The 16,289-nt window shown below is 36.3% G+C and overlaps 1 protein-coding gene across 3 annotated transcripts in view; it reads right to left on the bottom strand.

The window, feature by feature from the left end:
* LOC122047508 (kinesin light chain 3-like) overlaps positions 1 to 15,851 on the bottom strand; it is a 62,342-nt gene extending 46,491 nt beyond the window's left edge. For 2 of the 3 annotated variants that reach the window (XR_006130549.1, XM_042608855.1), the window contains exons 1-8: positions 15,506 to 15,851; positions 9,095 to 9,187; positions 7,615 to 7,808; positions 6,842 to 6,946; positions 6,059 to 6,159; positions 1,549 to 1,627; positions 950 to 961; positions 771 to 836 (exon numbers count right to left, since the gene is read on the bottom strand). Coding sequence is in view for 2 of the 3 variants with exons in the window: in XM_042608855.1 (XP_042464789.1) it covers positions 771 to 836; positions 950 to 961; positions 1,549 to 1,627; positions 6,059 to 6,159; positions 6,842 to 6,946; positions 7,615 to 7,808; positions 9,095 to 9,187; positions 15,506 to 15,608 (753 nt within the window). In the remaining variant the exon portion in view is untranslated. Of the gene's footprint in view, positions 1 to 770; positions 837 to 949; positions 962 to 1,548; positions 1,628 to 6,058; positions 6,160 to 6,841; positions 6,947 to 7,614; positions 7,809 to 9,094; positions 9,188 to 15,338; positions 15,433 to 15,505 lie in introns of all 3 variants that reach the window. The other variant, XM_042608856.1, reaches the window with a different exon arrangement.
* Between the last annotated feature and the right edge of the window lie 438 nt (positions 15,852 to 16,289).

Genomic DNA, 16,289 nt, shown 5'->3' with positions numbered 1-16,289 from the left:
CATCGATTGCCCTTGTTGTTGCTTTAAGGCAGGTTTTGGAGCATTTTATAGGCCATTTAATCTCCCCTACAGTTTCCCCATGATCAACAGAAGGAATCAAATTCACACTCGGAAGGACAAGGATGCACGCGAAAATCCTATTCTCACATGTTGTCGGCACAACCGTGCCGGTGGGGTATGGGTGTCAGTCCCTACAAGAATGGTAAATACCACTGTTTTGGGCAGCACAGGTCAACTGTAATTGTGAATCAAAGGTCAAACTAGGAAAACTGCATGAAATAGCAAATACAAATAGGTCAAGCACCGCATTAGGGTAAAAAAGGCCCAAATATGAGGAGCTGATGATTTTTCTGTGATAATACTTCTTTCCATTATGAATTGAAGATGGTAACTGAGAAGTTGAACTAGCTTTTTAAGAAGTGGTAACTAAGAAGTTGAGCTAACTTTTTCATCAAACCTATTGTTGCAATTGCTTGTTGCTCAGAATTGCACACATAATGATTTTTCATTTTGGTGAAAAGATGTTTTTTGGATTTGCTATCATTTCAATAGTCTCATGCCAGCTATCGGCAACAGTTTCTTAAAAAAATTGTGTATAAGCACATGGTTAGCAAGAAAGGAGAAAAAACAAAACAGAGACTAAAATTGGCAAGGAACTAAAATTGCAATATTATATCTATGTATTTTGTATGGAAATAAGAAGAAATCATCAAAAGAATAAATTGTAATACGAGAAATCATATAAATAAATATGAATTGGCATGCCATACCCTTCCAAGGTGATACATTGTCTCTGCATAGTCTGTGTGACCAAAACCAAGAATACGACCCTTTATCTGTAGATATTCATAATACACAACCAAGATGCTACTAATACCTCCAGTAATACGTTTACCAAATGAGTGGGATAACATAAATAGAAAAAGAAAGCATAGCTCAGATGACATACCTTTAAAGCCCGCTGCCAAGAGGAACAAGAAATGGGGAAAGGCCAAGAAAAAAGAAAACTTGTTAGTGAAATGTTATCAATATAATAGTTCAGAAATTCATCTAAATAAACATGACATTTTTTATGTATGAAATTACAATAAGCATAAAAATTGACCTTTCGGAATCAACAACAAGTATAAAATTATTAGGTAGCATGGCAGGGTGCATTTTTTTCTCCAAGTGTGATTTCTAGAAGAAATGAACTCAGCAACCTCAATAGTATGACAGAGTGGTATTTTATTTCTAGGGGATAATTAAATGAGGATCTTGATGATTTAAGTTTAATCTTAAGAAACACTAACTAGTTTAAGAATATAAATGTACCAAATATGATTGCCTGAGAAACTATAACAAGTCAAATGAAGATCTTTATATGTGAACAGAATTAGTTTCACGCTTATGTTCTACATCTCCTTCCATCACCAATCAAGAAGTGTGACCTCCCAATTTAATCTTGCATGAAAAATTGTAGGCTAATGAGGCTAGCCTATACAAGTACAGAAATAAGCAATAATTTTCTGGAAAAAAAAAATTAAATAGGAAAGCAGGCTGGTTTACCTCATAACACTTACGAGCCTGTTCAAGTTTCCTTAATACAAAATAAAATTGCCCAAGGTTGTGAAGAGCAGCTCCCACACTGAAAAACAGATTGTTTAATTGTAAGCCAATGAAGTAGAAAAAAAAAAGTATTGCAGTAACTCCATGCATAATAACTGTATAAACAAAACAGATAACTCTACCATAGGTTACAGGGTTATTCCTATACCAAAAATATATGTATCTAACTAAATTGTGGAAATGACAGCCATCTATCTTCCTTTCCTCAGAAAGATGCATTTCCCAATACATGTAAAACATAATTTTTCAAAATTCTTAGGTAGTTTGATTACTTTAGGCATAACATTGAACAATCATGACACTTTATCTTCTCCCCTTTTTTGATTAAAATTATTGTGTGCATATTAGGCATGGGTCATTGAATAGAGACAGTCATACAAAACTAATCAAATATGAAGCTTATCTACGACTCATCCTTTGATTTCGTTTGTGGATCACTCATAGGAAGGATCCAAACTGGACCTGACCATGGGTTGAATTCAAAACGGATCAACAGAGTCAACAGGCCACCAAGTAACTGTTGACCTGGGTTGACAGGTCAAAACCGTAATCGATCCATCTAGCGATGGTCCAGTTAAGGTTTTAGTGAAAAATAAATTGTGAACCTGCAGTTTCAACCGTTGAAATTGAAAGTTAGCCAGTAGTTCAAAAGTCAATCTACTTTTTTTTGAACGATCTGCATTGTTTGACCTTTTTTTATTAACAATTACATTAATTAACCGTTATACCCTAAATCTATAAATACCTTAATCTATTTCATTTTTTTACCATTCTACTCTCGTCTCTTAATTCTCAAATCTCAATCATTTTCAACTTCAATTCAAATAGAAGATTGAATTCATCAAGGAGAAGGTTTAGGCATCAAAATTTTTCTCAATGAACCATGATACGAACCGTAACCCACAAACCCACTTCGATGGTTAAGGTGAAGTATTGAGATTTTTCGAACTGTTGATTCTGAACCGTGATTAGATCTAGATGAAACACTATAAAAGGGAGGAGACATAAAGAGAGGAAGAAGAAAATAGACGACAGATCAATAGTAATATAAAAGAGATATCCTTCAAGTTAAATCTCTATTTGTGTAGGTTCTAGTTCCAATTATGTTAGTCTAAGTCCAACTTATTGTGATTATTATTTAATTTAGGTCATAAAAAATTATATAATTGATTTCACTAGGATGCTATAACAATCAATGATCCCATGTATGCATGACACTAATTATATATAAGAAGAAATGAATTCCAATACCAAATGTGTTGTGATTATTATTTAATTTAGGTCATAAAAAATTATATAATTGATTTCACTAGGATGCTATAACAATCACTAATTTCATTAATGCATGACACTGATTTTCTTATTACTAAGGTATAACCATGAGATGTTTGCTATATTTTTTGTAACTTGTAATTCTAAAATTTAATTTAATTAACTTTTAATCACTATTTATAGATATGTGGAGAAATTAATTCCAATACCAAATGTCATGTGATTATTATTTAATTTAGGTCATAGAAAATTATATGATTTATTTCACTAGGATGTTATTCCGGTTAACACATGGCACTCATTTTTGTATTATTAAGGTATAATCATTATTTGACATATTTGTTATATTTTTAATAATTGATTCTAAAATTTTAGTTCAATTAACTTAGGAATTCTTCCTTTTTCTCTTTTTCTCATTTTAGAATAATCATCTTGAATTTATTCGTTGTAGAATGATGGAACAGTTGTAGCAATTATTCTCAAGTCTTGTTCCCAAATATCATTTTCTAGGATGACTAAGATTATTGACAAATATGATTTAGATCATCCAATAATAAAAAGATGGTGAATTTGTAGAAACTAAACTAAGTAATGTAAATATATAATGCAGATGATGAAAAATATTCATACAAGAAAAGGCAAAGGAGTAGAACAAGAAATAGAATCAGTAAATTTGCTTTTTGAATGAAAGAAACGACAGAATTTAGAATCCTAAGCTCATGACAACGTATAAATGAAGGCACATGAATGAACACAATAGCTAACCATAACGTATTGATGAAATGGGTGAACTTTGTCGGCTACAGAAGCATAGAAAGAAGAACCAACAAATTGTATGAGCACACTGTCAATCGTCTCTTGTAGTAACTATCTGTAGGTTGATTTTTTCAAGGTTCTAAATATTGAATCCAGAACTGGTTTGATTCTCGGATAATAATAAGTAATAGGACCAACCTATCTGATATAAGTTGGCATAGGTCAAGTGTCAACCTGGCACCAGAGGTGGAGGAGAACGAGGAAGAATCAGCATATAGACTGTCATGGGCCCCTCTAGAATTAGGATCACCAAAAAGTTGATCACAGTCCTTCCCAACTACAGAACCACTAAACATATCACCAGACCTTCATTTGCCCTTATCAAGATCCCCATCCCACAGTCAGCAATGTCAGGAAATGGAACAGTCAATGTGGTGTTGTGTTCGAGCGACCGAGAACATCACAAGATCTTAAATTATGGTTTATTTAATAAAAATCTTAAGGCAACACAGGGTACACCGGTCACATATCTCCTCTAATGTGTAACTTGATCATTATTGCTTAAGATTGAGAAAAAAATCACAGTCAACTAAGATCTGAAGTCTTGGTTGAAAGACTACAAACGTGCAAAGTCAATGCATGGCCAAAGTAAAGTCTGACCAATTAGATTATTGTTATTATTATAAAAATTCTTATTCAAGAAACTGATTGTGTGTAACTTCATTTACATGGTGTGATGTACTTAGTACAGCGAACATTAAAATTAAACCAAAGCAATCTCTTTTTCTCAATTTTGTGCAAGTAATATGTGTTGGTCCCTTTGGAGGCCGGCAAGAGGGGAGGGGTAAATTGTCCTGAAAAATAAATTAACCTTTTCTCGACTTATAGCTAAATTAAGAATACTTGTAATTAAAAAATAACGAGACTAATTAAACAAGAAATAGACACAAAGGAGTACTTGGTTTGTAATTAATCCAATGAGAATGAAGCGCACTATCTGAAGATCTCCTTCGGGCGGAGTAACCTCTTACAGCGTTAACAGCACACAAAGAGAAATAGAGTAAACAGAAATGGATTACAAGTTGTTGTTCAGCTTCTTGGACCAAGACTATATTATAGCCTTGGTCGGGGCGCCTGAAAGGGTTCCAGGCGCTTGGGAGGGGATAAAACTTTATCCCTTTTCGCATAGATCGCGTTTGACCGCGATCTGGATAGAATCCCGGTCCGGGCGCCCGGAAGGGTTCCGGGTGCCCGGAATGGTTCTAGGTGCCCGAATGGTTTCGGGCGCCCGAACCAAGAAGTCAACAGAGTTGACTTTTTTTGGTCCGGGCCCTCTGCTCCGGTTCAGCTCACCTCGGTCCGGGTCTTCCGCTCCGACTCCGCTAGCTTGGGTGATCTCGGCCATCCGAAATAGGGCTCACCCGAACCCAAGTTTCAGCCTTCTCCTCGAGCAGCCTTCCTCCCCAGTTTCTCGTCCCTCGAACGTCGCATACGTTCTTCTCGTCCACCGGTGTACTCTTCCGCAGCACCTCGTCCCTCGGACGCATCGAGCCCGTCAGCTCTCTACCCGTGTCGTTCTTCTCGCTAGCCGCGTCTTCCGCTCGACTTCCTGTGCTCCTAAACTCTTGCACACTTAGACACAAGGGTTAAACTAAACAGGACCTAACTTAACTTGTTTGATCACATCAAAACATCTTGGGGTTCCAATAATATGTAGCCACATTTTTTGCCACCACGTGAGCTGGATAACCTGGAGAGGCTCCAGCCTTGAAGACATTATCTAAGTTCCCCATCCTTGAAATCCCCTTGCTATTAAATACCCTTTACACCCACAAAACCTGTAATCCACGGAACTCAAAGAACATCCACTATACGAGTCATGCTTTGACATTAAGCAATCCACAACAATCTAAAACCATCAAGCATTTGACCATGCAAGAGCTAAAGCATATTTAAAAAGGAGCCAGTTCAGCATTCACCTGAGGCTAATCAAGGAGAATTGCTACATGCCTACATCATCTAATCCCCTAGATGTGTTACATGCTTGAACCTGCTTTCTTCAATCTTATTACTAGACTAATTTCCTCATGAGTAGATCAGTTTATTGTCACTTCATCCTATACTCTGTTTCCTCTTTTTTTTTCTTACCTTTTCTTTTTTTCTTTTTTTCCCCTTTTTATTCACAATTCCATGCAGATACATAATACATTGTGATTTATTGTTGCATGAAAGCACTACGTTTATTGATCTGTTTAAAGTAGAGAAAATCTACAAGTTGAAACAGATAATAAGCTTTTTTTTTTGCATTTGTTTGCTTTCTTGTCAATTGCAATGCCTTCCAGGAAATAATATTCTTTAAAACATAGATTTTTTGAGGAAAGAATATTTAAAAGTGAAAACTAAAAAGATAAACAGACCATACCGGATATCATTAGGCCCATAAGAATCTTCGAGTATGCTAATTGCTTCAATATACAAGGGCTCAGCTTTGGCATATTCCCTCTTGACCCTGTACAGTTCTGCCTACATGAATAGATGACTAAGTTGGTAAACAACCATCAACATAAGTAAAATAAAGGCTGTATGTAGAAAGAGGCAATCAATTATCAGCATTAGGATTCAGTTATAGTGGCAAATTTTCTCTTTAATTCTGTCTGGTGGTATACTAACCAAGGTAGTTATAGAACAAGTTAATTATCTGGTTCACTAGCCAAAATGAAGAACCCACCAAATGATGGATGGCATCCCTTTTACCACCACTGAAACGTCTAGTAAGACCCTTAGCATTTATCACAAACTAGAAAACCAGGAAAGTAAGAGATTAAGAGTGAGGTTCTCTGATTTATTTATTTATTCTGTTTTTATAAGTGAATTTTGGTTTACTGGAACCATCCCTGCTATTTGTGGCACAAAAAACAGAACTAGTTCTTGCATGATGTAACACAGGCTGATTGACAGGGCCCTGTCTTTCATAGCATACATTACCATCCATGTTGCACAAGACGTCCTGCCATCTGCCAACTCCATAGCTAATTATGTAAAAAAAAAAATGAATTCTCAGTGGACCATAAATGCACAGGGTTGGGGCAGGAGAGATTTTGTAAATGGATGAAAAGGACCTGTTCTGAATTACATTGAAGGGTCTATTTAAACTGGATGTGGACATTTAAGAATAGTTCAAATAAAAATGAAATAGAGCGCGTACCAGATTGTTACATGATGATGCAACATGTGGATCCTTTTCGCCAAATCCTTTTTTGGCCTCCTCTAATGCAGCCTGGAAGAATCTCTCAGCCTCATCTAGTTTTCCCTGCAAGCATATAAGACTAAAGTGGGCAATGAACTACACGGAGCAATTTTGTTTCATTATCATCATCATCATCATTATCAAGACATGTTTCTTCCAAGTAGTTGGAGTTAACTACATGAATCTTATCCTTTAAGTCAGCTATAAGCAAGGTTAAAAAAATCACCGGAAAGAAAGTAAATTCATTTTCTATTATTGAATAAATGTTCACTTGTTTATGACTGCTCTGATATCGAAGTCCCAAAGGTTGGTTGATTTGTGACAGAAGCCACAAAATGTTTGATAGATATAAAAATCTCTTGGCAAAACTTGAAAGAAACAAGGTGGCCCTATACAAAATAAAAGGTTCAACAGGAAAAAAAAACACATTTTATATTTTTAGAAAATAAGGCCCTAGTTTCTCTCTATCAATTCACAATCTAAAATGTTGCATATAAATACAGATTAGTGGTTAAATTGGCAGCAAAATAACACCAAAGAATAAACATCAGACCATTAAATGGGTGAAATGCAAGTTACTAACACTGCTACTTAAGTCAAGCACACTGAAATTATTCAGCTCATGTCCAGTATTGTATGAAAACAAAAGCTTGATGCTTGGTTTGACTTCACTATAGGATATCAATATTTGCAATCAAACAAAGGTGCAAAAAGAAGAATCATTTGCATACCTTCAGAGACAGTTCCCTTCCGTTATCTGTAAATATTCTCCACTTAGTTGTATGAGTATTTGAAATTACAGAACCATCTTCAATTCGACGCAAACCAGTAATATGTGCTTGCTCTTGACCATTCTCTGGAAACGCTTCAATTGCAGAAGCATCTTGAGCAAAGACAAAATTCTTATTTGCCCCAAGAAAAAATACTGTCGAACCACAGCTGAAGATTAGATAAGGCGACTCATATATGAGAACATAAATATTTAGCATACACTAACAAAGCCAAGTAATCGCAATGCCACCTACATATTTAACACAACACAGTTGATAATCTAGAGATTGTTAGAGAACAACTCATCAACTTGGTCAAACAACTGCTGAATCATTTCCTAGTATCTAATATAACATACAAAAAAAACAAAGATAACACAAATTAGTATCACATTAAGGTTCCCTCCACCTGTCTTGATCTAAAAATCATCCAAAACATGCTTCCTTGTAATTCAGTAATCTTATGATACCTAGTAAAGGATAGAATTTACCCAAGCAAGGGCTAGTCAAGGTGGATGTACAAAATTAATCCAGGCATATCTATGCTGATTTAGCCTTAGTCGGTAAAGCCATGTCAAGGGATTAATTCATCAAAAACATCAACAAAAAGGTTCCTCAATGTAAAATTCGCTTATGCACCAACTCAGCAGCATAAACCAAACTGTGTATATCTTGTCATAGAAAAAGTGAATTTTGTTCATTGAAATAAAGTATTTGTATGTAAATAAAAGATCTTGAAGGTTATAGTTGAGCAATAATAAGAAATTTAACTCATAAAGCACTTTAACCGTATGACTGAGTACTTTCTACATTCTAATATGATTCAGAAACACTAAGGCACATTGCTTGATTAACTTCTAATCTTATCTTACACCTCAACACAGTATACTGCAAGAAATGAACAAAATTAACTTACTTAGAATATTAAAGTCCTTTTATTACTTGACCCATGTCTTAAGATATCAAAGTATGCTAACTCTTCATCACCCAACAATGTTAGTGACTCAAACAGTACAGATATAAGCCTGATCAGCACATATATAATAGAAGTCCTCATATACGAATTGGCCTTCTTGCAGTGTTCAGTGTAAAGGAACTTTTGGTCCCTAAAATGGTCTGCCAAAGGCTAAAACATTGCACAAACATTAAATTGTGCATCATTCTTCAGAAATAACCCAGAGTAACTTTAAATATGGGCAAAATATATCAACCCCAGATTTGAAAAGGAAGTCTGATTGCCTTTACACAAATTCTAAAACTCCCATCCCAGGAGTACTTGTCCTATAATGAGCTCAAAAATAAAGGCAATGACCAACATAAGAATTCCAAGAAAGTTGAATAAGAAGGAAAGTATGTGATATTCATCAAGTTTAAGTTTTCAATGATTCAGTAAACAGGAAAATTAAGAACACTCGTGGTATCAAAAGATATGACTCTGTACCTGTTTGTCCAGATAGGATAATTCCCAACATCAAATCCAACTTATGTTTATCCCAGGAAAAACCAAACTTGAAATAGCCATATCGAGTTACACCTACAAGAATGATTAGCGGCTGAGTGTTCGTTACATAAGTTCACCACTAACTTTTACTTCAAGAAAAGCAAGAACTGAGTATGTTTAAAAACCTTCCATGGGTGAAAGTAACTACATAAGTACAGACCTTATAAACCATTGCATTAAAAATGTCTTATGTGGGAAAAACATACTCTTGTTAAATAACTGATCAGGGCATTTCCAACGTTCATTAAATCGAACAAAGGCATGTATTTCTATTAAACAATTTTTTTCAATATAAAGAAAAACAATCGTCCTACTATAACCATTTTCTTTGACAAATAGAAAACAGTTTAAATGGAAAAAAAAAAAACAATAATAATAATATCATCTTTCAGAAAATTGCTTAAAACAACAGATGTTTCAGAAATTTTCCAAGCAACATTTAGTGATGCATCACGCTAACAATATGTAACAGCACCTTTTCAAAAGATGTGCCTAGCTGTGTCATAGCCATAGGTTGGCATAAAAGTGGAAAAAAAGTTAATATAAGAAACTCAGTGGTCTCTTTCGTGGATGTATGCATATACAGCAATTCTATTTGAACTACAGAACGCATAAGCCACTCCTAGCTGAATTGAAATAACATCTAGGTCTGCTAGAAGTCCTTGAGATGGTTGTTAACTTGTTTTGGCCTGCTCAGTTAAGGAGGACTAGGAATAGATTCCATTCCTTCATCCTATGCACCGTGAACACGCATCTTAATTAACCTGCATGGTTTTATCCAAGAAGAAGAACTAAGGTAAACAGAGATAACTCTCAGCATCAAAGTTTACAATATTTTTTATGGACAGCAAAAAGTCATCTGAGTTTTTTTGTATTCCATTATTTACAGGAAGTTATTCCAGCACTTGTGTAGATAATTTGGCAAATAGTAAGTCTAATTTTGTGGTGAAAAATATGGATCAGCTCAGTGATACGCAGGCGCATGACATTATGTAGAGCTTAGGAAGAAAAAAGGACAAAGAAAAAGTGTGTTCTATGGGAACACCAGAAGTGTAGATTCAGTAATGATGCTCCAGCAGCTCAGACAAGGTGCCTTCAGCTCCTACAGGGCAACTCCTGCAACGAAGTACTTCTACCTTGGCCAAAATGCAGCAACTCACCTTTATTGATTTGGTCTGCATGAACTGGAAACCACCAAGACTGTGTAAACCAATCTGTTGTTGGAGATTTTTAGAGAAAAATACTAAATTTACAAACTAAATTCAGACCAATTTGTGAGAGTGGCCTGAGCGAATAATCTCAAACAGCCAAGCAGGGAAGGAGCTGCTTAGGATGACGGCTGCCTGGAAGACTAGGTTGTCTTGTATAGCTAAGTCTAAGTGCAAAGTCTGAGTCTGCCGAGTCTGACTGTTGAGTCCAAGTGTCGAGTCTGAGTGCTGAGTCCGACTCCAAGTGTTGACTGTCGAGTTAGCCGAGTGTCAAATCCAAGTGTTGACCGTCGCTGTCGAATGCCGAGTCACCGACTGCAAAGTGTCGAGTGCCGAGTGCCGAGTCGCCAGCTGTCGATTGCCTAGTCGCTGACTACCGAGTGCCAAGTGCCTAGTGCAAAGTCACCGACTGCCAAGTGTTGAGTCGTCGACTGCGGAGAAAAGAAATGTCGAAGCCTGTTTTAAAGCAGTTTCCTTAAAACAGATTCGTCCTCTTCCGATTATGCGTTGAGGTTATGATGGGCGTTTGTTTCCAAGATACAACGGCAGAACCACATACACAACCAAACATTAGTTGTTCGCGGCAAACTAAGAAAGTACCCGCAAACAGCCAGAGTGTCGAGTCGTCAGTCGCCAAGTGCCGAGTCGCCGACTGCCGAGTCGCCGACTGCCGAGTCGCCGACTGCCGAGTCGCCGACTGCCGAGTCGCCGACTGCCGAGTCGCTGACTTACAAAAAGAAAATGTTAATGTCCGCTTTAAAGCAGTTTCCTTAAAACAGATTCGCCTCCTCCGGTTGTGCTTTGAGGTTATGACGGGCATATGTTTCCCAGGATCAAGGTTCTAAAATTCGTTAGGTGCTAGTCGGGCGCCAAACCAATGCCTAGCGCCTAGTGCCTAGGCGGGGAGTAGGCGCCGCTAGACGGATTCCTCGGTATCAACATAATTTGCATAATAAATCACATATCATAACCCTAACACAATAACATCAAATTTAAAATGAGTTCAAAATTACACAACTAATAAAATATCATTAGACACAAACTCAATATCATCGGACATAAACTCAACATCAAATTTATTCTACTTCTTCTCCATAATTTTCAACAACTTGTTCTTCATCGGACACAAACTCAATATCATCATTGTGATCTTCCTCTTCTTCTTTGAATGCAAAATCATCCTTGTGAAGTTCTCTCACTCTAGGGTTTCTTCGGAGTTGTAGATTTTCATCTGCTCCACTTGCTTCATCAACCATTTGCCATGTGAGCTCAGAACCTAGTTCAACTTCATCATCTTCTCCACCATCCACAAGGTTGAAGCATCTTTTGCAAGAGGGACATCGACATATTTTTCATTTACTCTTTTTTGTCTGTGCAACAATCTAGCATTAAATTGGACAAATACTAGATTATTCAATCTGTTGACATCAAATTTATTTCTTTTCTTTGTATGAATCTAAAAAAAAAAAAGTGAGTAAATTTTATAGTTAGTAACATGAATATAAAACTTTAAAAATTAATACTTTATTTTAATTAAAGACTTAAAGTTTAAAACTTACTCCTTCGAATGCACTCTAATTTCTTTCACACCTAGATAAACTTGTAGTTAATGAAAGTATCCTCAATATCACTCTTAGCAAGTTGGGTGTGTGAGCACCGTATGTACTCCATGCACATGGATCAAATGTATCATCACTTATTTCACATGTTTTTGTTGCCAATATTTTTACAAATAACCAGTCTTGTCTCTAGATTTTGCAAATTCATCCAGTAGATCAAACTCATTGGCATGCAAAATTTCCATACATTCAAAAATATCCTCATAAAGAGCAATAGAACTATCTTTATAGTAAAAATAGGGATTCAACAAAAATACAGTGGTATGCATGTATCAAGTCTATCCTTCATTTTTGACTCAATACTCACTATGATAGGCTGATAATTTGATTTCACGTTGTTCAGGGTCACCTTGATATCTTCCTTAGCTTGAAGAAGCTCCCCGTATAGAAACTCCATAGATGGCTTTCTATCTCCATCTACCAATCGAAAAACTCTTACCAAAGGAACAAATATTTTCAAACAAAGTGTCACACCATTCCAAAAACTCATGCTCATCACAATAAAATAAGTCAATTTCCCTTTGTTTGTTTTTGATCATTTACATTTCTCCCACGTGTCACTTGTAAACATGACCTTAAACTAGATATTTTTTCAATTAAACTTTGCAATGTGAGGAAATTTGATGCAAACCTGTTAACTCCTAGCCAGACTACATCTCTCTTCTACGTAAAACTTCTCATCAATGACAAAGTCTTATAGTGAGCATAAATGAAAATGGTAAAAGACTTGGCTTACTCAATAACATTTTTATATCGTGGAAGCTTGCCAATGCTTTCAAGCATGAGATTAACAGTGTGAGTTGCACATGAACTCCAAAAGATCCCAGGTCTCTTTTCTCTCATCAATTTAGCTGCCACCATATTGTTGATCGCATTGTCTGTTACAATCTGAATAATATTCTGAGCACCTATTTATTCAATACACTTGTCAACATACTCAAAAATAAGTTCAGTTGTATGTGCCTCGTTTGAAGACTCCTTAAACTCTAAAAATATAGTACCCAGCTTGCAATTAACACACAAATTTAAGATGCTTCTTCTTTTTCTATCACTCCATGCATCGGTCATGATTGAGCACTCATTCTTTACTCATTCTTCTTCATGATTCTTTAACAGTTGCTTTGTTCTTTCAACTTTGGCTTTCAACAGTAGCTCCCTAAGCTGATATCGAGTTAGAGGCTTGAATCCTAATCTAAATTGACTCGCTACCTCCATTAGTTGCTTGAAGCTATCGTTATCAACAACATTGAATGGGATTCCATTTTCATAAACCCATCTCCCAACATATTACCGAACTTGTTGAGTTTAGGGATGGTAATTTCACAGGAATCTGATGGGTAATCCAACATCTGACCCGAATGGAGGAGGATATGGAGGAAATTTTTATACCCGATTATAGTAAATGGGTATTCGGGTATGAATATTTTCGGGTATGGGTATGGAGGCGAATGTCGTAAAATCCTACCCATACCCTACCCGATACCCGATTATATATATATATATATAAGGAAAGAAAAAACTTTAGCCCGCTTTCCGTCTAAAAAAAAAAGACTTAATTTGCCTCTTTATCCGGTCGTTAACGCGTATCTCATCTTCTTTTCCACGAGAAATATTCACCCAATCGAAGAAGCGCAAGACGAGCAGACAAGTACATTAAAATAATTTTTAAAAAAAAACAAGAATGGTAGGGGTAATAGGATGATAGGTAGGATATCGATACCCGAACCTCCGACGGGTATGGGGATGGGTATGAAAGTTAAATACCTGATAGATATGGGGATGGGTATGGGGATAGATATAATAAATGGGGATGGGTACGGAGGATATAAAATCCTACCCGTTGTCATCCATAGTTGAGTTCTCTCTTTGAAAAGAGCTTCATTTATATTTTTTGGCGAAGCACTTTACTCCCATGAAATCTACATTTTCTGGAGCAATTACCGATGCATATCTATCCATGGGGCCAAGTGGAAGAGTTTTTTTAATTCCATCTATCTCTTTAATTTCAATACTTTCTTCTTCATCTAGAGAAATAGTCACCTCTGCTCTACAACCAATGTTCTAAAATTCGCTAGGCGCTAGTCGGGGGGCAGACTAGCGCCTAGGCGGGGACTAGGCGCTACTAGGAGGATTCCACGATATCAACATAAATTACATAATAATTAAAATAAATTATCTTTCAATTTGCAAGTATCAAAATGAAAAAAAGTTACCTTTCGACTTTAATGAATATTGCGAGTATTTGATGAAATGAAGTTTTTAAAGGATGAGGCTTCGACCAACCTTCAATTCAATCCCTTTCAAGTTGCTCAGTTAAGGAAAAATCAAACAACAATTTTTTCTTCAAATTGATTTCTCCAGCCTTTTAACTCTCTGATTTCTCCAAAATGTGGGCTTCTTCATTCACTCTGAAGATAAAGTTTGGTGCTAGCCGCTAGGGAAGCCAACAAATCGATTTTCTTATTGAACCAAAGTTTCGGCCTTATAAAACTTAAGCACACACAAAAAAAAGGTTACATTTCAGGGTTTTTTTAAATTAAGCTTTAAATTTAAAAGCCCAAATTAAAAAAATAATCATGAAAACCTTGTACTAATTCCATGGCGCTTAGACGATTCAACTGATTAGTCGGCACCTAGGACCACCAAATCTTGCCTAGGCCGACTAGCATGTTTTCGGTGCGGGCGCCTAGTGCCTAGACGGCAACCTAGGCGACTGAGAAAGTACCCATTGCTATCATGGGCAAACCACCGATCGAAAATGCAAGACGGAGAGAAGATTTGGGGAACGAAGGTGGAGGAAAATTTTTGCTCTATTGTCTCTGTGCCTTTTTCTCTTGATCACAACCTCCTTATATAGGAGCTTAGACCCTTGCAATATTCAATAAAAGGGCAGCCCGGTGCATGAATCTCCCACCATGCGGGATCCAGCCTTACAATATTCAAGAACTAAATTAAAATCATTTACTACCCATTAATCCGTCTAGCTCAAATGGCTGAAGATTACAAATTATTCATTAATAATCAATTAATGCATCTATTTCATTTGAGCAAAAATATTTAGGTGAAAAAAATTGATTCATTCACTTGGATAAATTTTGCCCCGATCGGTCCGGTATTCAACGTGCACAGGTCATGCTCGCACACGAGTCAACTTGGTTCAGTTGCTCGCACACGAGTCAACGTGGTCAAAGCAAAGAATGAGTGAGAAGGGAGGACACATGTAGCCACTTTGTTAATTACAATTCGAACAGCATAACAAAGGTTATTATAACTATAAACCAAGTGCTGCAACTTGATTGATCCAAACGTACGCCTACTAAACTTCAGTAAAGAGAGAGATGAAGCTAATTGCTTTACCAATATTGTGGTGTTCATATATTCATCGAATGGAAGAGCGTTCCCGCATTACAATTTGCACGCAAACAATGATGATAAGAAAGCACGTAAAATCCTAAATTTCACAGAAATTAGGCATTCAGTAACCAAGTCAGATATAGTAAGAACACAGCAACACAGAAGATTACTCGACGAAGCAGTCGTGCCCGTGAGAGGAAGCATTCGCGGGGCCGCCAATTGCACCGGGCGTCGCAGTCTTCTGAGGAGAGCAAGACCCCGACGGATCCACATGATGCTGCAGCAAAAAACCGTGTACTTGCGAAGCAAGGCAAACCTTAATCTCCTACTCCTCTTTCTCCAGTCTCCGCCACTCCACCTATCGGAATTAAGGGGTGTCGGACGTCGAACCCCAGGAGAGTACTCTCTGCACTCGATCGATCGCCGCCGGAGATCGCGCACGAACGAGAGGCGGAAGGCGGTGGCTGCGAAAAGAACTTGCGTATGGGCTTTTGGGCCGCGTATTGAAATTCTCGCGATATTTTTACTATGTCATTTTTCCAATCATAAAATACCTTCACTTATTCTTAACATTTATATTTATTTTTTTAGAATAGATAAATTATATTTTCAATATATATATACTTTCAAGAAAATATAAATTATATTTCTATAGATATTTAAGTTATTTTTAGTTTTAAATTAATGATATTTTTTATAAGAAGAAAAAATTCTAAATAAATTTTAACCTTTTAATATTTACGTAATTATGACATGTAAAAATATATCTTAGTTTGTCGTATTTTTAGAAATATATTACTAAATATAAAGATCTAAAATACTTTAATTTTTTAAAAAATCTAGCGTATAATATATTATTGGAAGTATATTTCTTATAGATATGTATTTATCACTAATTTAGAGATCAAAGAGACAGCTCTTTCTAATGTGACCTAAAATATTTAATGGGCAATG

This window comes from Zingiber officinale, chromosome 2B (genome assembly GCF_018446385.1).
Source record: "Zingiber officinale cultivar Zhangliang chromosome 2B, Zo_v1.1, whole genome shotgun sequence".
NCBI lineage: Eukaryota > Viridiplantae > Streptophyta > Magnoliopsida > Zingiberales > Zingiberaceae > Zingiber > Zingiber officinale.
The sequence above is the reverse complement of the archived record's forward strand: the minus strand, read 5'-3'. Positions and strand labels throughout refer to the sequence as shown.